Source organism: Anoplopoma fimbria, chromosome 6 (assembly GCF_027596085.1).
Source record: "Anoplopoma fimbria isolate UVic2021 breed Golden Eagle Sablefish chromosome 6, Afim_UVic_2022, whole genome shotgun sequence".
NCBI lineage: Eukaryota > Metazoa > Chordata > Actinopteri > Perciformes > Anoplopomatidae > Anoplopoma > Anoplopoma fimbria.
Window position 1 is genome coordinate 11,714,902 of NC_072454.1, and position 25,572 is coordinate 11,740,473.

At 36.6% G+C, this 25,572-nt stretch overlaps 3 protein-coding genes across 5 annotated transcripts; all 3 read left to right on the forward strand.

Moving 5' to 3' along the window:
- The first annotated feature begins 104 nt into the window (after nt 1-104).
- LOC129092778 (uncharacterized) lies at nt 105-3,420 on the forward strand. Of its 2 annotated transcripts, XM_054600793.1 has the most exons (10): nt 105-269; nt 448-736; nt 935-971; nt 1,193-1,290; nt 1,386-1,420; nt 1,856-1,912; nt 2,200-2,274; nt 2,452-2,517; nt 2,798-2,872; nt 3,049-3,420. In XM_054600793.1, exons 1-10 carry the CDS (start codon nt 186-188, stop codon nt 3,091-3,093), a joined length of 861 nt encoding a protein of 286 aa, XP_054456768.1. In that variant the 5' UTR covers nt 105-185; the 3' UTR covers nt 3,094-3,420. The 2 variants fall into 2 exon arrangements, with proteins under 2 accessions (XP_054456768.1, XP_054456770.1); XM_054600795.1 differs by lacking the exons at nt 2,452-2,517; nt 2,798-2,872 and having other exon boundaries at nt 3,049-3,419.
- A 5,487-nt stretch (nt 3,421-8,907) lies between these two features.
- LOC129092777 (uncharacterized) lies at nt 8,908-13,389 on the forward strand. 2 transcript variants are annotated; one of them, XM_054600791.1, is made up of 11 exons: nt 8,908-9,242; nt 9,468-9,785; nt 9,936-10,253; nt 10,380-10,488; nt 10,709-10,806; nt 10,902-10,936; nt 11,372-11,428; nt 11,716-11,790; nt 11,968-12,033; nt 12,314-12,388; nt 12,571-13,389. In XM_054600791.1, the coding sequence occupies exons 1-11, from the start codon at nt 9,149-9,151 to the stop codon at nt 12,613-12,615; spliced, it is 1,290 nt and encodes a 429-aa protein (XP_054456766.1). In that variant the 5' UTR covers nt 8,908-9,148; the 3' UTR covers nt 12,616-13,389. The 2 variants fall into 2 exon arrangements, with proteins under 2 accessions (XP_054456766.1, XP_054456767.1); XM_054600792.1 differs by having other exon boundaries at nt 10,452-10,488.
- A 4,963-nt stretch (nt 13,390-18,352) lies between these two features.
- Nucleotides 18,353-22,376, forward strand: LOC129092779 (uncharacterized). The gene is made up of 11 exons (XM_054600796.1): nt 18,353-18,428; nt 18,657-18,974; nt 19,125-19,457; nt 19,626-19,734; nt 19,955-20,052; nt 20,148-20,182; nt 20,584-20,640; nt 20,928-21,002; nt 21,183-21,248; nt 21,535-21,609; nt 21,777-22,376. The coding sequence occupies exons 1-11, from the start codon at nt 18,383-18,385 to the stop codon at nt 21,819-21,821; spliced, it is 1,257 nt and encodes a 418-aa protein (XP_054456771.1). The 5' UTR covers nt 18,353-18,382; the 3' UTR covers nt 21,822-22,376.
- The last annotated feature ends 3,196 nt before the right edge of the window (nt 22,377-25,572 follow it).

The window sequence follows — 25,572 nt, forward strand, 5'->3', positions numbered from 1 at the left end:
ATCAATCTCTATCCCATGTCTCTATGACTCAAAATATAGAAACCATGTGAAATACTTGTGTGAAGGATATTATTGGCACTCCTGCGAGTATGTGATTAAAACAAACCAACAAAATTCAGGAAGGATTTCAATCTCTGATGACAAAATCCAAAGAATCTTCAATGTGACTGTAAATAATCTGAGGGATGAAGACCCTGGTCATTACTGGTGTGCTGTGGAGATTAAGGATGGGCCTGATATCCGCAAGTATTTTCATCTGTCAGTCAGCGGTAAGAGTCCTTAAAGAGCCGTTAAGCACATTTCCAACCCTTTTATGAAATTGTAAAACTTTGAGGATAAAGATAAGCAGGGTGTCATTGTTTGCCTTGGAGATTGATTGTTATGAGGCTACCCACAGCTTTCTTTGATTTTCCTTAAGATACTCTAAATCTCTATGTGGATCATCAGGAGATTACAGGATCTAAAGGAAAAGATATAACCATCAATTGCGACTATCTTAACCCTGGTAAGAAGAGCTGGTGCAGGCTGGGCAGCTCCTGTGTGACGACTGGATCCTCTGGATTAATAGATGGAACAAAAGTTTCCATCAATGAAAAGGGTCACAATGTTTTCACTGTGACTATGAGTGGACTGAGGACAGAGAGCAGCGGCTGGTACCAGTGTGTTAAAGGAGATTTACAGATGCCTGTGTATGTAACTGTTACTGAGCCAACTGTTCCTGAGCCATCTACCACAAGTAAGTACTACAATTATAAAAGTAAAAAATGTTTGTTTATGAATATTTTTGATTAAATATAAAAAACGAGAGACATAAGGAATAATCTTGTCATTTCAATTATCATTGTCTTGTTTTGGGTTATGGCCACTCTTGCAACAACAAGCACCACCTTATCACCCACTACTGAGTCTGTGAATCTCACCTCTGTTCTTGCAGACCGCACACCTACCACAGTTCAGGATGAACAGCAAAGGTCAGAAGGCCTTTGAATTAACATGCAGTATTTATAGAACTGTGGCCATTTAATGGTGAAATACAACAGTTATGAAGAAAATCTCTATGTATTTGTATGTAAAATAGAAAAACAAGACTGGTTGGTAATGGAACTTTAAGAGTTTTAGCACGTAATAAGGTTGATGAATTCTGTCAAATTATTTTGCATTTTGTGCATTTATTTATTTATTTTTGCTGCAGTGGTTCTGCTAAACTAAAGAAATTCATCATCCCTTTGAGTGTGTTGGTCTTCACTGTAATGTTGACCTTGTTCATCTGGTTCATGTTGAAAAGACACAGTAAGTTGCTAAACTTTGATTAATAATTAATGAAATAATATTGCCTTAAATATTTGCATTGAGAGTAATCAGAGTCTTTACTGTTTTACATTTAGAGCAGACCAAATCAGCATCATCAGCCATGACAGAGGTAAGATTAACTTATTTATTTCCCAATTTTTTACTAAGAACTCTAAAGGAACCACAGAATAAAGGCAGTAGATTGAGATTGGTCATATTTATATGTTTACACCGCAGTGGTAGGGTGATAATTTAAGTGCAATAAATTTCAGAGAATATCACTTTGCAGACGTTCTGTAACTTTGCACATGTAACTAATATGTGGATGAGATGAAATAGATATCACACTAACCATTATCAGAAAGACTTAACTGAGCAGTACAATAATTATCATAATTCCTATTATTATGATTTTTCATTTTAATATTTGAGCAAGCGTGATCTTTTCTTAAGCTATGTTCGTTCATTGCAAATTAAGTTCAATTGAAACTGTGTAAAACTAAATTTAAAGGACATTTACGTAGATTTTAAGGACACACTTTTTTGGTTTGCTCCTTCTACACAGGCTGAAGAGGAAGTAACGTACAGTAAAGTTGAGCACATAAGGAATACTTCAAACCAGGTAATCTGAGAATCTACTATCCCTTTCCATAGTTGTACAGGCTGCAGGGTTGTACCATTGCGTATAGTTAATACATATTCCTATTTAGCGCAATTTTGTCCTTGTAATTTTTAGTTAATAAGAGAAAGCAGCAAACGATATCACTCAGACTAAATGACATATTGGTACACTTAATATAATAACATGTTTTACCATTCACAATTGCAACTAAATTAAACAATGTGTAATTCATCAAAAACAGAAAATGCGTAGTCCTCTATTTCATATCTGTAACCTCTCTTACCCAGAGGACAAAGGCTGAGAGAGATGAGGACGTGACGTATAGCTCTGTGGTTAACAAGAGACAACAAAGTGGCCAAAGGGTAAATATTAAGAAAACCAAAACTCACACCCATTGTGACATACTTTTGTTTAGAACTTTTTTTTTTTTCTTTTTTTTTTCACATTTTGTTGTTGGTCTCTGTTTTTTTCCCAGACTGGGAAATTGTATATTTGTTCTTCCTTCCTTATTGTCATTTTTTACTTCTTTTTTCCAACAGGTTGAAGTAAATGACGACAATGTTACGTACAGTAATGTTGAGCACATAAGGAATACTTCAAGCCAGGTAATCTGAGAATCTACTATACCTTTCCATAGCTGTACAGGCTGCAGGGTTGTACCATTGCATATAGTCATTACATATTCCTATTTAGCTCAATTTTGTCCTCATTTTTTGAAATAAGAGAAAGCAGCAATCATAACTCAGACTCAAGGACATATTGGTACACACAATAAATTAACATGTTTTACCATTCCCAATTGCACCTAAATAAAACAATGTGTAATTCATCAAAAACAGAAAATGCTTAGTCCTCTCTTTCACATCTGTAACCTCTCTTACCCAGAGGACAAAGGCTGAGAGAGATGAGGACGTGACGTATAGCTCTGTGGTTAACAAGAGACAACAAAATGGCCAAAGGGTAAATATTAAGAAAACCAAAACTCACTGCGATTGTCACATACTTTTGTTCTGTACTTTTCTTTTTACTCTTGGTCTCACTAGATTTTGTAATTTTTTTTCCCAGACTGGGACATTTTCTATTTGTTCTTCCTTCCTTATTGCCATTTCTTTTACTTTTTACTTATTTTCCAACAGGTTGAAGCAAATGAAGACAATGTTACGTACAGCACATTGGCTTAGCATCAGTGCAGCTTAGCACACGTTACCACGGTTTGTTCCACCTTTGTCCTACTTTATCCTGTTCTGCATACATTTCAAAGAAGCATATCCTGTTTGTTTGCTATGTTTTCCACAACACCATTGACAACCCGAGTCTTGGGTCTAACTGTTGTATTATTTAGTAGCCCTAAAGGTCACATAAGTATGTTATCTTGACACATTGTGCAGGGTTTCCATGTGTCCAAACATTTTAAATTCATCTTGTCAAATGTGTTGTATCTATCCATGTGTCAAATGTCAATGTGTTTTACTTACTGTACTGTATCTCATATAAACAAAGCTACTTCTTAAATATGACATTTTTCTTATCATTATATTTTCTGTCCAACTTTCAATGTCTCACACATCTCCTCCCATCACAAATCCAAAATCTTAACATCATAAATGTTGCAGCAAGTGGTTAATGTTGTGAAACTGTGGCAGTTAGGTAAATGCAACAAGACGACTTGATTAGGATTTGAAAAACATTATGGTCTGGCTTAAAATACGTCTCTTGCTTGATTGTTTAATTATGACGCGGATGGATCTACTTTGGGGTTAGTTGAAAGCCTGTGGAGTCTAACACAGACGCTAACTCATGATCCTCATGTGAAAAAGGGGCATGATGAAGAGTGGTCTTAGTTAACTAAATTAAAGGACAAATTAATGTAAAAGACTATCTTTTTTCCAAGGATATGACAAAACAACATTTGATTTGCTCTTTCTTTTAAAGACCCAATGTTCTCCATCTTTTGAAGTCCTTTTCATCAATATTAAAGTTGGTTGATGTTAAAATGGCATGTCTGATCACTTGACACACACTTATCACCTCACACCTGAAATTTAAATCCAAAACCAATTTACCTGTGCTAGTTATGTTCAGCAAAAATATAATTTTAATCTTTGTGTTGTAGTATTTAAATACCAATCACTTCTTATTTGCTGCCTTTCATTTGTCTCACTGGTATTACTGCCAGTGCTGCAACCAGCAGTCAATGCATTGTACAACCTGATGGTAAAAACCCACTGGAAGTGTTAAATAGCCCTGTACTGCCACCTTCAGTTTGTTTATAACCACTATCACTACAGAACTTACACACATTTAAAAAAACATTACTTTTAAAACCTCAGATATTGTGTTACTGGTCATTTCCTAGTCAGTATGCCTGGCTAAATTCAATTTAGCCGATTCAGTTTTAGGTTTGTAGTATTGAGATTGTTGGCTCACACTGTCATGGCTTACTGGGGCACTTGAATGGAATAGAGCCATTTTTAATGTTTATAGTAAGACCTATGCTTTTTAAGGTAAATGTCTGCTGTGAAAAAGGCCTATGTTTCAAATTAATCCATTTTAGGGCCTCACAAACTGGAAGTGATCCTGAAGTGTGCCCCGCCACCATTGTTCCTCATCAACCAATCATGTAGCAGACCAGAAGAGAGGAACCGGATTGAAAAATACACTACATAGTGATGTGGTGTGGGGAAATTTATTTGCAAGACATGTTGAGTCAGAGGAAGTAGCTATTTTCGAGAAAAAAAATCCATAGCTGTCTTGATCAACGGACGTCAACCTCACTTCATTTTTACCCCTTGTCCCCCTCCACTCAACAAAGTCTATATTTTGCCACTGTACCTGTTCTATCTTCATTATTTGTATTAGTCATCCAGTTCCTCAAGCGTTCCCATTAAGGGAGGTTTCCAGATATGATGGAGAATATCCACTCACCAGATAATAGATGGATGGATTGCTTACTGTGTACAATGCTTACTAATAGTAACATAAACAAAATACCATGGGTCTAAATGCAATATTTACTTCATCAGCCAACGTATGTGATGCAACTGCCTGGCTAAGGAGGAGGCAAGTTTGTAACAGTTGCTACTGCATTTTATCTAAGATGTAGGAGGTAAAGTTCTCTACAATAGTCTGCCAGTGCCTTGGTCCATGATGTTTTGTCTGACATGGCTGTTCATCTCAACTTTCTTCTCATCCTCATTGGACTCACAGGTCAGTAGGGGTCATCCTAAAATGGTTCAGCCTATTATGTTTGGTGTGTTCCTCATGTCAGATGATGATGCAATTGGGCAGGAGGTGAATCCTTTATACAGGTGTTTTATTTCATACATTTTGGACACATATAATTTAAAATACGAAACAGGAAGGTCATTGGAAGGAACAATACCAATAGTGTATCAGTTAGAATGTTGTATTCCTTCTCGTTTCAGGAATTTAAAGCATAACTAAAGTCAGTGAAATGTCATTGAAAGCAAGAAATTCAATCATTGTCCCATGTCTCTATGGCTCGCAATACAGCAACATTTCAAATCCTATGTGACATTTTTAATAATTTGGTCGAAAAACATTTAGCAGGGTCATCATTTTTGTGGTCAAAAGTAGGGACATCTGAAGGAATTATTTATTTATCAGATGTAACTCCTATACATGCAAAACACATATCTTGGAAGCGTCTTCCATATCTACCTGTTATTTATTTCATACTCTTAAGGTACACCAAGTCTTTATGGATCATCATTATGGAGTTTATGGAGAGAAAATAACCATCAATTGTCACAGTAACCCTAGATGGGTGCAGGCTGGGCGGGATGTTTTTCGTTGTGACTATGAGTGGACTAAGGACATAGATATATATATATATATATATATATATATATATATATACTTATATAATCCCTTTCAAAATACCCCAAAAACCTATTGGGACCAATGGACATACTGTTTCCTATGATGTGTCAACAGCTTGCAACAATTCATATAAGGTGCTTTGTCACCATTCTGTCTTTCCATTATGTTTCTATGTGTGTTTTGGTATGTACTGTGTTTCTTTTCTTTGGACAGTCTATGTCTGTCCTATTTCAAAAAGTTATCTGAAACTATAGCAGGAAAGAGAAACATAATCTAACTAACCAATATAAGGTAACTTCCTTACAGTAGAAGGGAAGACATATTTGATTTGGGCATTTGCGTATTTATGAAATAGGAAGTAGACAATCAGTCATGCTGTGCGCTGGTTCATGTTGATTTTCCTGCTCACTCACCAACATGGCTGTTTATCTTAACTTTCTTCTCATCATCACTGGACTCACAGGTCAGTGCCTGGAATGATTTTATAATTGAGTATATATTGTATTCTTCTAATGGTCATGTCAGAAGATGATAAAAAAGGATAACTGTCAGTTAGAAAAGTCATAAAATAAGATAAACAAGATAATCCTTTATTAGTCCCGCAGCGGATAAATTTACAATCTCCACCCTTGTATTTAATTTATTTTGAAGACAACAATGACCTAATATGTAAAACAGCAGCTAATTTAAACATCTACACATGCAGTTCATATGAAGAAATTATTTCCAGTGTTTACAACCAATAAAATGTTTTGTTTGTTCTTGTTGCAGGAATTCACAGCATAACTGCAGTCAGTAAAGTGCCAGTAAAGGCTGGAGAATCAATCTCTATCCCATGAGGATTCGCCCCTTCCTCACTGACGAGACGGCGCAGGTGCTCATCCAGGCTCTTGTCATCTCCCGCCTGGACTACTGCAACTCAATACTTGCCGGAGCCCCGGCGTCGGCCATCAGACCTCTGGAGCTTGTCCAGAAAGCTGCAGCTCGTCTGGTGTTCAATCGCCCCAAGTTCTCCCACACAACTTCCCTTCTCGCATCCAGTTTAAGACTCTGGTGCTAGCCTACAGGGCAGTGAAAGGAACAGCTCCTTCCTATCTCCAGGCCATGGTCAAGCCCTACACCCCCGCCCGACACGGCTTTTTTCTGTCCTGGCGCCACAGTGGTGGAATGAACTCCCCACTGACGTCAGAACAGCAGAGTCACTGCCCATCTTTAGGCGCAGGCTGAAAACTCACCTCTTCAAGAAGTACTACCCTGAGCCTTCCTCTTAGCACTTATTATATTCGTATTAGTTTGTTGCACTTATTGTATTCGTAGTAATTTGCTTCTGCACTGTACTTTTGCTCTGGTTTGTGCTTTTAGATGCTTGTTTAAGAAAGGAGATGCATTTATGACTTCTAGTGACTAGTAGTTCTCTTGAATACCTATGTTGAATACACTTATTGTAAGTCGCTTTGGATAAAAGCGTCTGCTAAATGACTGTAATGTAATGTAAATGTAAATGTCATATTTCCCTTATTTGCCATGTGGATTAACATTTAACTGTATGTCCAAATTTGGACTGATCATACAGCAAATGAGTTAACAGCATTTAAGGAACATAGCCAATCAAGTATAAAATATACAATACTTACATTGAGTGTGAGTTGACTTTAAATGACTAGATCTACATCATCATGGCACATGGTAATATACTGCACCATTTAAACCCAAAAAATAACCCATCAAGGGACACAGTGGGTCTACGGATATAACCCTAACCCTCATTTTCTGCTCAAAACAGCAAAAATGGAAAAACCTGGCAAAAACATTACCTTGATATTTTAAACCTTGATAAAATGAAATAACAAAGCATTTTTATAACCAGAACAATGAGTTAGACTCAGCAGCAGCCTTACATTCTTATCAACCATTTTAATGATTCTTCTTTGCAAGTTTGTTGAGGACCAATGTCGCTTGAGAGGTGAAAAAAAGTGCCAAGATTGTTCACAGTGTTTAGATTATTTTATTGAGTCACTCAAAGTAACTGCACAACTGTACTCCAAAAGCTGTGACTCTTCCCATTCTGTCACCGATGACAGTTCTGCATTATCTTGCTGTTTAATCAGTTTTCATCACGACACAGGCATACACAAAGCAAACCTCCGACATGCAAAGCGACTACTTTAGTTATATTCAAATTTCAAATTCATCCCTCATAGGGCTCACAAATAGGGAGTGATCCAGATGTGCCCTACGCTACCATTTTTCATACTCAGCATGCAGCAGCCCATCAGCAGGTAAACCAGACAAGAACTTTTTATTTTATTTAACACCTGAAAACACATCTGCCTACATTTGTGTCTTTCCATTGAAATTGTATCAATCTGACTGCAAATTTCCTGGAGAGAGTGTGACATACAGTACCATTGTAATAAAGGATAGTGTGCGACACATGGTATGTGATTCATTTCAATGAACTTTGATAAATAAAATGTATTAGTACTGTGGTTATGATTAGTCCATTATTGTTCAGCATTCACTTCTCTGTGCTTGTTTTCTCCCCTCAGACTGAACCATCAGATGGAAGTGTGATCTACAGCACACTACACACTAAAACTGAATAAGTGCCTATTTGCAGAAAAGGGGGGGGGGGAGGACATTAATCCTGAGAGCATGGCAACACTCATGAAGTCATTCTATGTGCACTTCATTAGTAGTATCTTTCAACATTTTGGATAAATCAATCAACCCTACAGTTTGTATCAGAGATCTGTAAGGTAAAAGTGTTATTTTGCGTATTTTGCACTGACAGTCGGACACATTGAGTAAAAGCAACAGTTTAAATATTAACCAAAAGCAGATCAGAGGCCACTAAAATTAACCATATTAAGGAAGTGTCAAGGAGTGCTCTTGCAACTTCTCCTACCATGAGTTTACATTTTGACATTGAAGACTATCATTAACGTGAGAGAACCTTAAAGACAGAGTTCAACCCAAAATAAATAAATAAAAGCTAAATAAAAAATAACACATTTTCCCTTTACCTGTGATGCTATTATTAATCTAGATTGTTTTGGTGAGAGTTGCTAAGTGTTGAATAACTTGGAGGTGTTGTGTAATATTTCGCAAAGTAAGAAACAGCAGTCTCAAAGAAATGGAAATTAACAAAGTGACAAGTCTTGCTCTTCATTATTGTGCAAATAAAAACAGACAATTTAAAAATATAAATCATTGCTATTATTATTAACTCAAGCATTTTTTATTTGTTTGTTTTTACTTGATATTTGTTTTAATGAATGTAAAACACTTCACTCAGAATAAGCGTAACTGCCCTGAAAGGAAGAGGAAGAGAGATTTTAACAGTTGCAATGCATGTTTAGGAAAATCAGGAAGTAGAAAATTAGTCTGTCAATGCATCAGCCCATGATATTTTTTGTCCGACCCTGCTCACTCACCGACATGGATGTTCCTCTCAGAGTTCTTCTCATCATCACCGGACTCACAGGTCAGTCACAAGGGTCATTGTTTTTGTATATTAAGTCATGCTTAAGGTGGTTATGTCAGATTATGATGGAATGAGTAATTTCATACACGTAATTATTCAAATGTCATACACAAGAATAAAACACCGATTTGTCTACGAATTATACGTTATTTGGAGACAATAATGCATAAAATGAATGTTGTTTACTATATATGCAGTAAAATGCTGTATCTTTTCTTGTTGCAGGAATTCACAGCATAACTACAGTCAGTAAAGTGTCAGTAAAGGCTGGAAAATCAATCTCTATCCCATGTCTCTATGACTCAAAATATAGAAACCATGTGAAATACTTGTGTGAAGGATATTATTGGCACTCCTGCGAGTATGTGATTAAAACAAACCAACAAAATTCAGGAAGGATTTCAATCTCTGATGACAAAATCCAAAGAATCTTCACTGTGACTGTAAATAATCTGAGGGATGAAGACCCTGGTGATTACTGGTGTGCTGTGGAGATTAATAATGGGCCTGATATCCACGAGTATTTTCATCTGTCAGTCAGCGGTAAGAGTCCTTAAAGAGCCGTTAAGCACATTTCCAACCCTTTTATGAAATTGTAAAACTTTGGAGGAAAAAGATAAGCAGGGTCTCATTGTTTGCCTTGGAGATTGATTGTTATGAGGCTACCCACAGCTTTCTTTGATTTTCCTTAAGGTACTCCAAATCTCTATGTGGATCATCAGGAGATTACAGGATCTAAAGGAAAAGATATAACCATCAATTGCTACCATCTTAACCCTGGTAAGAAGAGCTGGTGCAGGCTGGGCAGCTCCTGTGTGACGACTGGATCCTCTGGATTAATAGATGGAACAAGAGTTTCCATCAATGCAAAGGGTCACAATGTTTTCACTGTGACTATGAGTGGACTGAGGACAGAGAGCAGCGGCTGGTACCAGTGTGTTAAAGGAGACTTACAGATGCCTGTGCATGTAACTGTTACTGAGCCAACTGTTACTGAGCCATCTACCACAAGTAAGTACTACAATTATAAAAGTAAAAAATGTTTGTTTATGAATACTTTTGATTAAATATAAAACACGAGAGATATAAGGAATAATCTTGTCATTTCAATTATCATTGTCTTGTTTTGGGTTATAGCCACTCTTGCAACAACAAGCACCACCTTATCACCCACTACTGAGTCTCTGAATCTCACCTCTGTTCTTGCAGACCGCACACCTACCACAGTTCAGGATGAACAGCAAAGGTCAGAAGGCTTTGAATTAACATGCAGTATTTATAGAACTGTGGCCATTTAATGGTGAAATACAACAGTTATAAAGAAAATCTCTATGTATTTGTATGTAAAATAGAAAAACAAGACTGGTTGGTAATGAAACTTTAAGAGTTTTAGCGCGTAATAAGGTTGATGAATTCTGTCAAATTATTTTGCATTTTGTGCATTTATTTATTTATTTTTGCTGCAGTGGTTCTGCTAAACTAAAGAAATTCATCATCCCTTTGAGTGTGTTGGTCTTCACTGTAATGTTGACCTTGTTCATCTGGTTCATGTTGAAAAGACACAGTAAGTTGCTAAACTTTGATTAATAATTAATGAAATAATATTGCCTTAAATATTTGCATTGAGAGTAATCAGAGTCTTTACTGTTTTACATTTAGAGCAGACCAAATCAGCATCATCAGCCATGACAGAGGTAAGATTAACTTATTTATTTCCCAATTTTTTACTAAGAACTCTAAAGGAACCACAGAATAAAGGCAGTAGATTGAGATTGGTCATATTTATATGTTTACACCGCAGTGGTAGGGTGATAATTTAAGTGCAATAAATTTCAGAGAATATCACTTTGCAGACGTTCTGTAACTTTGCACATGTAACTAATATGTGGATGAGATGAAATAGATATCACACTAACCATTATCAGAAAGACTTAACTGAGCAGTACAATAATTATCATAATTCCTATTATTATGATTTTTCATTTTAATATTTGAGCAAGCGTGATCTTTTCTTAAGCTATGTTCGTTCATTGCAAATTAAGTTCAATTGAAACTGTGTAAAACTAAATTTAAAGGACATTTACGTAGATTTTAAGGACACACTCTTTTGGTTTGCTCCTTCTACACAGGCTGAAGAGGAAGTAACGTACAGTAAAGTTGAGCACATAAGGAATACTTCAAACCAGGTAATCTGAGAATCTACTATCCCTTTCCATAGTTGTACAGGCTGCAGGGTTGTACCATTGCATATAGTTAATACATATTCCTATTTAGCGCAATTTTGTCCTTGTAATTTTTAGTTAATAAGAGAAAGCAGCAAACGATTTAACTCAGACTAAATGACATATTGGTACACTTAATATAATAACATGTTTTACCATTCACAATTGCAACTAAATTAAACAATGTGTAATTCATCAAAAACAGAAAATGCGTAGTCCTCTATTTCATATCTGTAACCTCTCTTACCCAGAGGACAAAGGCTGAGAGAGATGAGGACGTGACGTATAGCTCTGTGGTTAACAAGAGACAACAAACTGGCCAAAGGGTAAATATTGAGAAAACCAAAACTCACACCCATTGTGACATACTTTTGTTGAGAACTTTTTTTTTTTCTTTTTTTTTTCACATTTTGTTGTTGGTCTCTCTGTTTTTTTCCCAGACTGGGAAATTGTATATTTGTTCTTCTTCCTTATTGTCATTTTTTACTTCTTTTTTCCAACAGGTTGAAGTAAATGACGACAATGTTACGTACAGTAATGTTGAGCACATAAGGAATACTTCAAGCCAGGTAATCTGAGAATCTACTATACCTTTCCATAGCTGTACAGGCTGCAGGGTTGTACCATTGCATATAGTCATTACATATTCCTATTTAGTGCAATTTTGTCCTCATTTTTTGAAATAAGAGAAAGCAGCAATCATAACTCAGACTCAAGGACATATTGGTACACACAATAAATGAACATGTTTTACCATTCACAATTGCACCTAAATAAAACAATGTGTAATTCATCAAAAACAGAAAATGCTTAGTCCTCTCTTTCACATCTGTAACCTCTCTTACCCAGAGGACAAAGGCTGAGAGAGATGAGGACGTGACGTATAGCTCTGTGGTTAACAAGAGACAACAAAATGGCCAAAGGGTAAATATTAAGAAAACCAAAACTCACTGCGATTGTCACATACTTTTGTTCTGTACTTTTCTTCTTTTTTTTACTCTTGGTCTCACTAGATTTTGTAATTTTTTTTCCCAGACTGGGACATTTTCTATTTGTTCTTCCTTCCTTATTGCCATTTCTTTTACTTTTTACTTATTTTCCAACAGGTTGAAGCAAATGAAGACAATGTTACGTACAGCACATTGGCTTAGCATCAGTGCAGCTTAGCACACGTTACCACGGTTTGTTCCACCTTTGTCCTACTTTATCCTGTTCTGCATACATTTCAAAGAAGCATATCCTGTTTGTTTGCTATGTTTTCCACAACACCATTGACAACCCGAGTCTTGGGTCTAACTGTTGTATTATTTAGTAGCCCTAAAGGTCACATAAGTATGTTATCTTGACACATTGTGCAGGGTTTCCATGTGTCCAAAAAATTCCAAATTCATCTTGTCAAATGTGTTGTATCTATCCATGTGTCAAAATTCAACGTGTTTTACTTACTGTACTGTATCTCATATAAACAAAGCTACTTCTTAAATATGAGCTTTTTTCTATGATTATATTTTCTGTCCAACTTTCAATGTCTCACACATCTCCTCCCATCACAAATCCAAAATCTTAACATCATAAATGTTGCAGCAAGTGGTTAATGTTGTGAAACTGTGGCAGTTAGGTAAATGCAACAAGACGACTTGATTAGGATTTGAAAAACATTATGGTCTGGCTTAAAATACGTCTCTTGCTTGATTGTTTAATTATGACGCGGATGGATCTACTTTGGGGTTAGTTGAAAGCCTGTGGAGTCTAACACAGACGCTAACTCATGATCCTCATGTGAAAAAGGGGCATGATGAAGAGTGGTCTTAGTTAACTAAATTAAAGGACAAATTAATGTAAAAGACTATCTTTTTTCCAAGGATATGACAAAACAACATTTGATTTGCTCTTTCTTTTAAAGACCCAATGTTCTCCATCTTTTGAGGTCCTTTTCATCAATATTAAAGTTGGTTGATGTTAAAATGGCATGTCTGATCACTTGACACACACTTATCACCTCACACCTGAAATTTAAATCCAAAACCAATTTACCTGTGCTAGTTATGTTCAGCAAAAATATAATTTTAATCTTTGTGTTGTAGTATTTAAATACCAATCACTTCTTATTTGCTGCCTTTCATTTGTCTCACTGGTATTACTGCCAGTGCTGCAACCAGCAGTCAATGCATTGTACAACCTGATGGTAAAAACCCACTGGAAGTGTTAAATAGCCCTGTACTGCCACCTTCAGTTTGTTTATAACCACTATCACTACAGAACTTACACACATTTAAACAAACATTACTTTTAAAACCTCAGATATTGTGTTACTGGTCATTTCCTAGTCAGTATGCCTGGCTAAATTCAATTTAGCCGATTCAGTTTTAGGTTTGTAGTATTGAGATTGTTGGCTCACACTGTCATGGCTTACTGGGGCACTTGAATGGAATAGAGCCATTTTTAATGTTTATAGTAAGACCTATGCTTTTTAAGGTAAATGTCTGCTGTGAAAAAGGCCTATGTTTCAAATTAATCCATTTTAGGGCCTCACAAACTGGAAGTGATCCTGAAGTGTGCCCCGCCACCATTGTTCCTAATCAACCAATCATGTAGCAGACCAGAAGAGAGGAACCGGATTGAAAAATAGACTACATAGTGATGTGGTGTGGGGAAATTTATTTGCAAGACATGATGAGTCAGAGGAAGTAGCTATTTTCGAGAAAAAAAATCCATAGCTGTCTTGATCAACGGACGTCAACCTCACTTCATTTTTACCCCTTGTCCCCCTCCACTCAACAAAGTCTATATTTTGCCACTGTACCTGTTCTATCTTCATTATTTGTATTAGTCATCCAGTTCCTCAAGTGTTCCCATTAAGGGAGGTTTCCAGATATGATGGAGAATATCCACTCACCAGATAATAGATGGATGGATTGCTTACTGTGTACAATGCTTACTAATAGTAACATACACAAAATACCATGGGTCTAAATGCAATATTTACTTCATCAGCCAACGTATGTGATGCAATTGCCTGGCTAAGGAGGAGGCAAGTTTGTAACAGTTGCTACTGCATTTTATCTAAGATGTAGGAGGTAAAGTTCTCTACAATAGTCTGCCAGTGCCTTGGTCCATGATGTTTTGTCTGACATGGCTGTTCATCTCAACTTTCTTCTCATCCTCATTGGACTCACAGGTCAGTAGGGGTCATTCTAAAATGGTTCAGCCTATTATGTTTGATATGTTCCTCATGTCAGATGATGATGCAATTGGGCAGGAGGTGAATCCTTTATACGGGTGTTTTATTTCATACATTTTAGACACATATAATTTAAAATACGAAACAGGAAGGTCATTGGAAGGAACAATACCAATAGTGTATCAGTTAGAATGTTGTATTTCTTCTCGTTTCAGGAATTTAAAGCATAACTAAAGTCAGTGAAATGTCATTGAAAGCAAGAAATTCAATCATTGTCCCATGTCTCTATGGCTCGCAATACAGCAACATTTCAAATCCTATGTGACATTTTTAATAATTTGGTCGAAAAACATTTAGCAGGGTCATCATTTATGTGGTCAAAAGTAGGGACATCTGAAGGAATTATTTATTTATCAGATGTAACTCCTATACATGCAAAACACATATTTTGGAAGCGTCTTCCATATCTACCTGTTATTTATTTTATACTCTTAAGGTACACCCAGTCTTTATGGATCATCATTATGGAGTTTATGGAGAGAAAATAACCATCAATTGTCACAGTAACCCTAGATGGGTGCAGGCTGGGCGGGATGTTTTTCGTTGTGACTATGAATGGACTAAGGACATAGAGCATATATATATATACATATACTTATATAATCCCTTTCAAAATACCCCAAAAACCTATTGGGACCAATGGACATACTGTTTCCTATGATGTGTCAACAGCTTGCAACAATTCATATAAGGTGCTTTGTCACCATTCTGTCTTTCCATTATGTTTCTATGTGTGTTTTGTTATGTACTGTGTTTCTTTTCTTTGGACAGTCTATGTCTGTCCTATTTCAAAAAGTTATCTGAAACTATAGCAGGAAACAGAAACATAATCTAACTAACCAATATAAGGCAACTTCCTTACAGTAGAAGGGAAGACATATTTGATTTGGGCATTTGCGTATTTATGAAATAGGAAGTAGATAATCAGTCTTGCTGTGCGCTGGTTCATGTTGATTTTCCTGCTCACTCACCAACATGGCTGTTTATCTTAACTTTCTTCTCATCATCACTGGACTCACAGGTCAGTGCCTGGAATGATTTTATAATTGAGTATATATTGTATTCTTCTAATGGTCATGTCAGAAGATGATAAAAAAGATACCTGTCAGTTAGAAAAGTCATAAAATAAGATAAACAAGATAATCCTTTATTAGTCCCGCAGCGGATAAATTTACAATCTCCACCCTTGTATTTAATTTATTTTGAAGACAACAATGACCTAATATGTAAAACAGCAGCTAATTTAAACATCTACACATGCAGGTCATATGAAGAAATTATTTCCAGTGTTTACAACCAATAAAATGTTTTGTTTGTTCTTGTTGCAGGAATTCACAGCATAACTGCAGTCAGTAAAGTGCCAGTAAAGGCTGGAGAATCAATCTCTATCCCATGAGGATTCGCCCCTTCCTCACTGACGAGACGGCGCAGGTGCTCATCCAGGCTCTGGTCATCTCCCGCCTGGACTACTGCAACTCACTACTTGCCGGAGCCCCAGCGTCGGCCATCAGACCTCTGGAGCTTGTCCAGAAAGCTGCAGCTCGTCTGGTGTTCAATCGCCCCAAGTTCTCCCACACAACTTCCCTTCTCCGTTCTCTACACTGGCTCCCTGTAAGAGCTCGCAACCAGTTTAAGACTCTGGTGCTAGCCTACAGGGCAGTGAAAGGAACAGCTCCTTCCTATCTCCAGGCCTTGGTCAAGCCCTACGCCCCCGCCCGACACGGCTTTTTTCTGTCCTGGCGCCACAGTGGTGGAATGAACTCCCCACTGACGTCAGGACAGCAGAGTCACTGCCCATCTTTCGGCGCAGGCTGAAAACTCACCTCTTCAAGAAGTACTACCCTGAGCCTTCCTCTTAGCACTTATTGTATTCGTATTAGTTTATTGCACTTATTGTATTCGTATCAGTTCGCTGCACTTATTGTATTCGTAGTAATTTGCTTCTGCACTGTACTTTTGCTCTGGTTTATGCTTTTAGATACTTGTTTAAGAAAGGAGATGCACTTATGACTTCTGGTGACTAGTAGTTCTCTTGAATACCTATGTTGAATACACTTATTGTAAGTCGTTTTGGATAAAAGCGTCTGCTAAATGACTGTAATGTAATGTAATGTCTCTATGGCTCACAATATAGAAACCATGTGAAATACTTGTGTAAAGGACATCTTTGGGATTTCTGCTATTATGTTGTTTTGTCAGGAATTCACAGTCAAATTGTGACAGTGAGTAAAGTGTCAGTCAATGCCATAGGCTCCATCTCCATCCCAGGTCTCTATGAGCTGCGCTACAAAAACAATGTGAAATACTTGTGTGAAGGACAGCTCTATAAAAATGATTACAACAAATGAACCAAACACAAGTTCAGGAAGGTTTTCAATCTCTGATGACACAAACCAAGGAATCTTCACTGTGACTATCAATGATTTGACGGATGAGGAAACGCTGAGTCGTTACTGGTCTGCTGTGAAGATTAAATGGGCACCAGATGTCAAAAAATGTTTTCAGCTGTCTGTCACAACCACAGCTAAAATACATTGACTGTTTTAAACAACGATGAAATCCTTTCTTCTGAAAGAGGAAGTGTGACTGTCAGGTGCCGCTATGAATATCCAGAAAAAACAAAGTGGTGCAGGCTGGGAGAGGACATTAATCCTGAGAGCATGGCAACACTGATGAAGTCATTCTGATGTGCACTTCATTCGTAGTATCTTTCAACATTTTGGATAAATCAATCAACCCTACAGTTTGTATCAGAGATCTGTAAGGTAAAAGTGTTATTTTGCGTATTTTGCACTGACAGTCGGACACATTGAGTAAAAGCAACAGTTTAAATATTAACCAAAAGCAGATGAGAGGCCACTAAAATTATCCAAATTAATGAAGTGTCAAGGAGTGCTCTTGCAACTTCTCCTACCATGAGTTGACATTTTGACATTGAAGACAATCATGAATGTGAGAGAACCTTTAAGACAGAGTTCAACCCAAAATAAATTAAAAAAAAAGAAAACCTGTAATGCTATTATTAATCTAGATTGTTTTGGTGAGAGTTGCTAAGTGTTGTTATCTACCGTAGAGATGTCTGCATTCTCTTGTGGTGGTGCTCAAATTGCCAAAAAACACATCAGAAGAACTCAGCAGCAATGTCTCTTTCCAGAAATAATAAGGGGGGTGAACTGTCCTTTTCATTCATTGTCGTCCTCAATCCTCCTACACACACTGGCTTTAATAAGATCAACTATATAGTGCTACAAAATATCTGATTATCTTGTTTTGTCAATAATCTCCAGAACATCTAGGGCTCGATTCAGTGGAATAACTTGGAGGTGTTGTGTAATATTTCGCAAAGTAAGAAACAGCAGTCTCAAAGAAATGGAAATGAACAATGTGACAAGTCTTGCTCTTCATTATTGTGCAAATAAAAACAGACAATTTAAAAACATAAATCATTGCTATTATTATTATTAACTCAAGCATTTTTTATTTGTTTGTTTTTACTTGATATTTGTTTTAATGAATGTAAAACACTTCACTCAGAATAAGCGTAACTGCCCTGAAAGGAAGAGGAAGAGAGATTTTAACAGCTGCAATGCATGTTTAGGACAATCAGGAAGCAGAAAATTAGTCTGTCAGTGCATAAGCCCGTGATATTTTTTGTCTGACTCTGCTCACTCACCGACATGGATGTTCCTCTCAGAGTTCTTCTCATCATCACCGGACTCACAGGTCAGTCACAAGGGTCATTGTTTTTGTATATTAAATCAATCTTGAGCTGGTTATGTCAGATTATGATGGAATGAGTAATTTCATACACTCTGTAATTAATCAAATGTCATACACAAGAATAAAACACCGATTTGTCTTGGAATTATACGTTATTTGGAGACAATTATGTATGAGATGAATGTTGTTTGCTATATATGCAGTAAAATGCTGTATCTTTTCTTGTTGCAGGAATTCACAGCATAACTACAGTCAGTAAAGTGTCAGTAAAGGCTGGAAAATCAATCTCTATCCCATGTCTCTATGACTCAAAATATAGAAACCATGTGAAATACTTGTGTGAAGGATATTCGTGGTTCTCCTGCGAGTATGTGATTAAAACAAACCAACAAAATTCAGGAAGGATTTCAATCTCTGATGACAAAATCCCAAATATCTTCACTGTGACTGTAAATAATCTGAGGAATGAAGATACTGGTGGTTACTGGTGTGCTGTGGAGATTAATAATGGGCCTGATATCCACAAGTATTTTCATCTGTCAGTCAGCGGTAAGAGTCCTTAAAGAGCCGTTAAGCACATTTCCAACCCTTTTATGAAATTGTAAAACTTTGAGGATAAAGATAAGCAGGGTCTCATTGTTTGCCTTGGAGATTGATTGTTATGAGGCTACCCACAACTTTCTTTTGATTTTCCTTAAGGTACACCAAATCTCTATGTGGATCATCAGGAGATTACAGGATCTAAAGGAAAAGATATGACCATCAATTGCTACTGTATTAACCCTGGTAAGAAGAGCTGGTGCAGGCTGGGCAGCTCCTGTGTGACGACTGCATCCTCTGGATTAATAGATGGAACAGGAGTTTCCATCAATGCAAAGGATCACAATGTTTTCACTGTGACTATGAGTGGACTGAGGACAGAGAGCAGCGGCTGGTACCAATGTGTTAAAGGAGACTTACAGATGCCTGTGCATGTAACTGTTACTGAGTTACGCTCAACTACTTCAACTACAATCAGCCCCAATACAGCAAGTGAGATACTAACCCTTTTCATAAATTATGAAAAGGGTTATTTTAAATATAAAAATATGAAAGTAAAACATGTTTGTTTATTAATATTTTTGATTAAATATAAAAAAACGAGAGATATAAGGAATAATCTTGTCATTTCAATTATCATTGTCTTGTTTTGGGTTATAGCCACTCTTGCAACAACAAGCACCACCTTATCACCCACTACTGAGTCTCTGAATCTCACCTCTGTTCTTGGAGACCGCACACCTACCACAGTTCAGGATGAACAGCAAAGGTCAGAAGGCTTTGAATTAACATGCAGTATTTATAGAACTGTGGCCATTTAATGGTGAAATACAACAGTTATAAAGAAAATCTCTATGTATTTGTATGTAAAATAGAAAAACAAGACTGGTTGGTAATGAAACTTTAAGAGTTTTAGCGCGTAATAAGGTTGATGAATTCTGTCAAATTATTTTGCATTTTGTGTATTTATTTATTTATTTTTCCTGCAGTGGTTCTGCTAAACTAAAGACATTCATCATCCCTTTGAGTGTGTTGGTCTTCACTGTAATGTTGAGCTTGTTCATCTGGTTCATGTTGAAAAGACACAGTAAGTTGCTGAACTTTGATTAATAATTAATGAAATAATATTGCCTTAAATATTTGCATTGAGAGTAATCAGAGTCTTTCTTGTTTTACATTTAGAGCAGACCAAATCAGCATCATCAGCCATGACAGAGGTAAGATTAACTTATTTATTTCCCAATTTTTTACTAAGAACTCTAAAGGAACCACAGAATAAAGGCAGTAGATTGAGAGGGTGATAATTTAAGTGCAATAAATTTCAGAGAATATCACTTTGCAGACGTTCTGTAACTTTGCACATGTAACTCATATGTGGATGAGATGAAATAGATATCACACTAACCATTATCAGAAAGACTTAACTGAGCAGTATAATAATTATCATAATTCCTATTATTATGATTTTTCATTTTAATATTTGAGCAAGCGTGACCTTTTCTTAAGCTATGTTCATTCATTGCAAATTAAGTTCAATTGAAACTGTGTAAAACTAAATTTAAAGGACATTTATGTAGATTTTAAGGACACACTCTTTTGGTTTGCTCCTTCTACACAGGCTGAAGAGGAAGTAACGTACAGTAAAGTTGAGCACATAAGGAATACTTCAAACCAGGTAATCTGAGAATCTACTATCCCTTTCCATAGTTGTACAGGCTGCAGGGTTGTACCATTGCGTATAGTTAATACATATTCCTATTTAGCGCAATTTTGTCCTTGTAATTTTTAGTTAATAAGAGAAAGCAGCAAACGATATAACTCAGACTAAATGACATATTGGTACACTTAATATAATAAAATGTTTTACAATTCCCAATTGCAACTAAATTAAACAATGTGTAATTCATCAAAAACAGAAAATGCGTAGTCCTCTATTTCATATCTGTAACCTCTCTTACCCAGAGGACAAAGGCTGAGAGAGATGAGGACGTGACGTATAGCTCTGTGGTTAACAAGAGACAACAAAGTGGCCAAAGGGTAAATATTAAGAAAACCAAAACCCACACCCATTGTGACATACTTTTGTTTAGAACTTTTTTTTTTTCTTTTTTTTTTCACATTTTGTTGTTGGTCTCTCTGTTTTTTTCCCAGACTGGGAAATTGTATATTTGTTCTTCCTTCCTTATTGTCATTTTTTACTTCTTTTTTTTCCAACAGGTTGAAGTAAATGACGACAATGTTACGTACAGTAATGTTGAGCACATAAGGAATACTTCAAGCCAGGTAATCTGAGAATCTACTATACCTTTCCATAGCTGTACAGGCTGCAGGGTTGTACCATTGCATATAGTCATTACATATTCCTATTTAGCGCAATTTTGTCCTCATTTTTTGAAATAAGAGAAAGCAGCAATCACTATCATAACTCAGACTCAAGGACATATTGGTACACACAATAAATTAACATGTTTTACCATTCCCAATTGCACCTAAATAAAACAATGTGTAATTCATCAAAAACAGAAAATGCTTAGTCCTCTCTTTCACATCTGTAACCTCTCTTACCCAGAGGACAAAGGCTGAGAGAGATGAGGACGTGACGTATAGCTCTGTAGTTTACAAGAGACAACAAAATGGCCAAAGGGTAAATATTAAGAAAACCAAAACTCACTGCGATTGTCACATACTTTTGTTCTGTACTTTTCTTTTTTTTACTCTTGGTCTCAATTTTTTTTCCCAGACTGGGACATTTTCTATTTGTTCTTCCTTCCTTATTGCCATTTCTTTTACTTTTTACTTATTTTCCAACAGGTTGAAGCAAATGAAGACAATGTTACGTACAGCACATTGGCTTAGCATCAGTGCAGCTTAGCACACGTTACCACGGTTTGTTCCACCTTTGTCCTACTTTATCCTGTTCTGCATACATTTCAAAGAAGCATATCCTGTTTGTTTGCTATGTTTTCCACAACACCATTGACAACCCGAGTCTTGGGTCTAACTGTTGTATTATTTAGTAGCCCTAAAGGTCACATAAGTATGTTATCTTGACACATTGTGCAGGGTTTCCATGTGTCCAAACATTTTAAATTCATCTTGTCAAATGTGTTGTATCTATCCATGTGTCAAATGTCAATGTGTTTTACTTACTGTACTGTATCTCATATAAACAAAGTTACTTCTTAAATATGACATTTTTCTTATCATTATATTTTCTGTCCAACTTTCAATGTCTCACACATCTCCTCCCATCACAAATCCAAAATCTTAATATCATAAATGTTGCAGCAAGTGGTTAATGTTGTGAAACTGTGGCAGTTAGGTAAATGCAACAAGACGACTTGATTAGGATTTGAAAAACATTATGGTCTGGCTTAAAATACGTCTCTTGCTCTGATTGTTTAATTATGACGCGGATGGATCTACTTTGGGGTTAGTTGAAAGCCTGTGGAGTCTAACACAGGACGCTAACTCATGATCCTCATGTGAAAAAGGGGCATGATGAAGAGTGGTCTTAGTTAACTAAATTAATGGACAAATTAATGTAAAAGACTATCTTTTTTCCAAGGATATGACAAAACAACATTTGATTTGCTCTTTCTTTTAAAGACCCAATGTTCTCCATCTTTTGAGGTCCTTTTCATCAATATTAAAGTTGGTTGATGTTAAAATGGCATGTCTGATCACTTGACACACACTTATCACCTCACACCTGAAATTTAAATCCAAAACCAATTTACCTGTGCTAGTTATGTTCAGCAAAAATATAATTTTAATCTTTGTGTTGTAGTATTTAAATACCAATCACTTCTTATTTGCTGCCTTTCATTTGTCTCACTGGTATTACTGCCAGTGCTGCAACCAGCAGTCAATGCATTGTACAACCTGATGGTAAAAACCCACTGGAAGTGTTAAATAGCCCTGTACTGCCACCTTCAGTTTGTTTATAACCACTATCACTACAGAACTTACACACATTTAAAAAAACATTACTTTTAAAACCTCAGATATTGTGTTACTGGTCATTTCCTAGTCAGTATGCCTGGCTAAATTCAATTTAGCCGATTCAGTTTTAGGTTTGTAGTATTGAGATTGTTGGCTCACACTGTCATGGCTTACTGGGGCACTTGAATGGAATAGAGCCATTTTTAATGTTTATAGTAAGACCTATGCTTTTTAAGGTAAATGTCTGCTGTGAAAAAGGCCTATGTTTCAAATTAATCCATTTTAGGGCCTCACAAACTGGAAGTGATCCTGAAGTGTGCCCCGCCACCATTGTTCCTCATCAACCAATCATGTAGCAGACCAGAAGAGAGGAACCGGATTGAAAAATAGACTACATAGTGATGTGGTGTGGGGAAATTTATTTGCAAGACATGTTGAGTCAGAGGAAGTAGCTATTTTCGAGAAAAAAAATCCATAGCTGTCTTGATCAACGGACGTCAACCTCACTTCATTTTTACCCCTTGTCCCCCTCCACTCAACAAAGTCTATATTTTGCCACTGTACCTGTTCTATCTTCATTATTTGTATTAGTCATCCAGTTCCTCAAGTGTTCCCATTAAGGGAGGTTTCCAGATATGATGGAGAATATCCACTCACCAGATAATAGATGGATGGATTGCTTACTGTGTACAATGCTTACTAATAGTAACATAAACAAAATACCATGGGTCTAAATGCAATATTTACTTCATCAGCCAACGTATGTGATGCAACTGCCTGGCTAAGGAGGAGGCAAGTTTGTAACAGTTGCTACTGCATTTTATCTAAGATGTAGGAGGTAAAGTTCTCTACAATAGTCTGCCAGTGCCTTGGTCCATGATGTTTTGTCTGACATGGCTGTTCATCTCAACTTTCTTCTCATCCTCATTGGACTCACAGGTCAGTAGGGGTCATCCTAAAATGGTTCAGCCTATTATGTTTGGTGTGTTCCTCATGTCAGATGATGATGCAATTGGGCAGGAGGTGAATCCTTTATACAGATGTTTTATTTCATACATTTTAGACACATATAATTTAAAATACGAAACAGGAAGGTCATTGGAAGGAACAATACCAATAGTGTATCAGTTAGAATGTTGTATTCCTTCTCGTTTCAGGAATTTAAAGCATAACTAAAGTCAGTGAAATGTCATTGAAAGCAAGAAATTCAATCATTGTCCCATGTCTCTATGGCTCGCAATACAGCAACATTTCAAATCCTATGTGACATTTTTAATAATTTGGTCGAAAAACATTTAGCAGGGTCATCATTTTTGTAGTCAAAAGTAGGGACATCTGAAGGAACTATTTATTTATCAGATGTAACTCCTATACATGCAAAACACATATCTTGGAAGCGTCTTCCATATCTACCTGTTATTTATTTCATACTCTTAAGGTACACCAAGTCTTTATGGATCATCATTATGGAGTTTATGGAGAGAAAATAACCATCAATTGTTACAGTAACCTTAGATGGATGCTGGCTGGGCGGGATGTTGTTCGTTGTGACTATGAGTGGACTAAGGACATAGAGCATATATATATATATATATCCATGTACTTATAATCCCTTTCAAAATACCCCAAAAACCTATTGGGACCAATGGACATACTGTTTCCTATGATGTGTCAACAGCTTGCAACAATTCATATAAGGTGCTTTGTCACCATTCTGTCTTTCCATTATGTTTCTATGTGTGTTTTGTTATGTACTGTGTTTCTTTTCTTTGGACAGTCTATGTCTGTCCTATTTCAAAAAGTTATCTGAAACTGTAGCAGGAAACAGAAACATAATCTAACTAACCAATATAAGGCAATTTCCTTACAGTAGAAGGGAAGACATATTTGATTTGGGCATTTGCGTATTCATGAAATAGGAAGTAGATAATCAGTCTTGCTGTGCGCTGGTTCATGTTGATTTTCCTGCTCACTCACCAACATGGCTGTTTATCTTAACTTTCTTCTCATCATCACTGGACTCACAGGTCAGTGCCTGGAATGATTTTATAATTGAGTATATATTGTATTCTTCTAATGGTCATGTCAGAAGATGATAAAAAAGGATAACTGTCAGTTAGAAAAGTCATAAAATAAGATAAACAAGATAATCCTTTATTAGTCCCGCAGCGGATAAATTTACAATCTCCACCCTTGTATTTAATTTATTTTGAAGACAACAATGACCTAATATGTAAAACAGCAGCTAATTTAAACATCTACACATGCAGTTCATATGAAGAAATTATTTCCAGTGTTTACAACCAATAAAATGTTTTGTTTGTTCTTGTTGCAGGAATTCACAGCATAACTGCAGTCAGTAAAGTGCCAGTAAAGGCTGGAGAATCAATCTCTATCCCATGAGGATTCGCCCCTTCCTCACTGACGAGACGGCGCAGGTGCTCATCCAGGCTCTTGTCATCTCCCGTCTTGACTACTGCAACTCACTACTTGCGTCGGCCGTCAGACCTCTGGAGCTTGTCCAGAAAGCTGCAGCTCGTCTGGTGTTCAATCGCCCCAAGTTCTCCCACACAACTTCCCTTCTCCGTTCTCTACACTGGCTCCCTGTAAGAGCTTGCATCCAGTTTAAGACTCTGGTGCTAGCCTACAGGGCAGTGAAAGG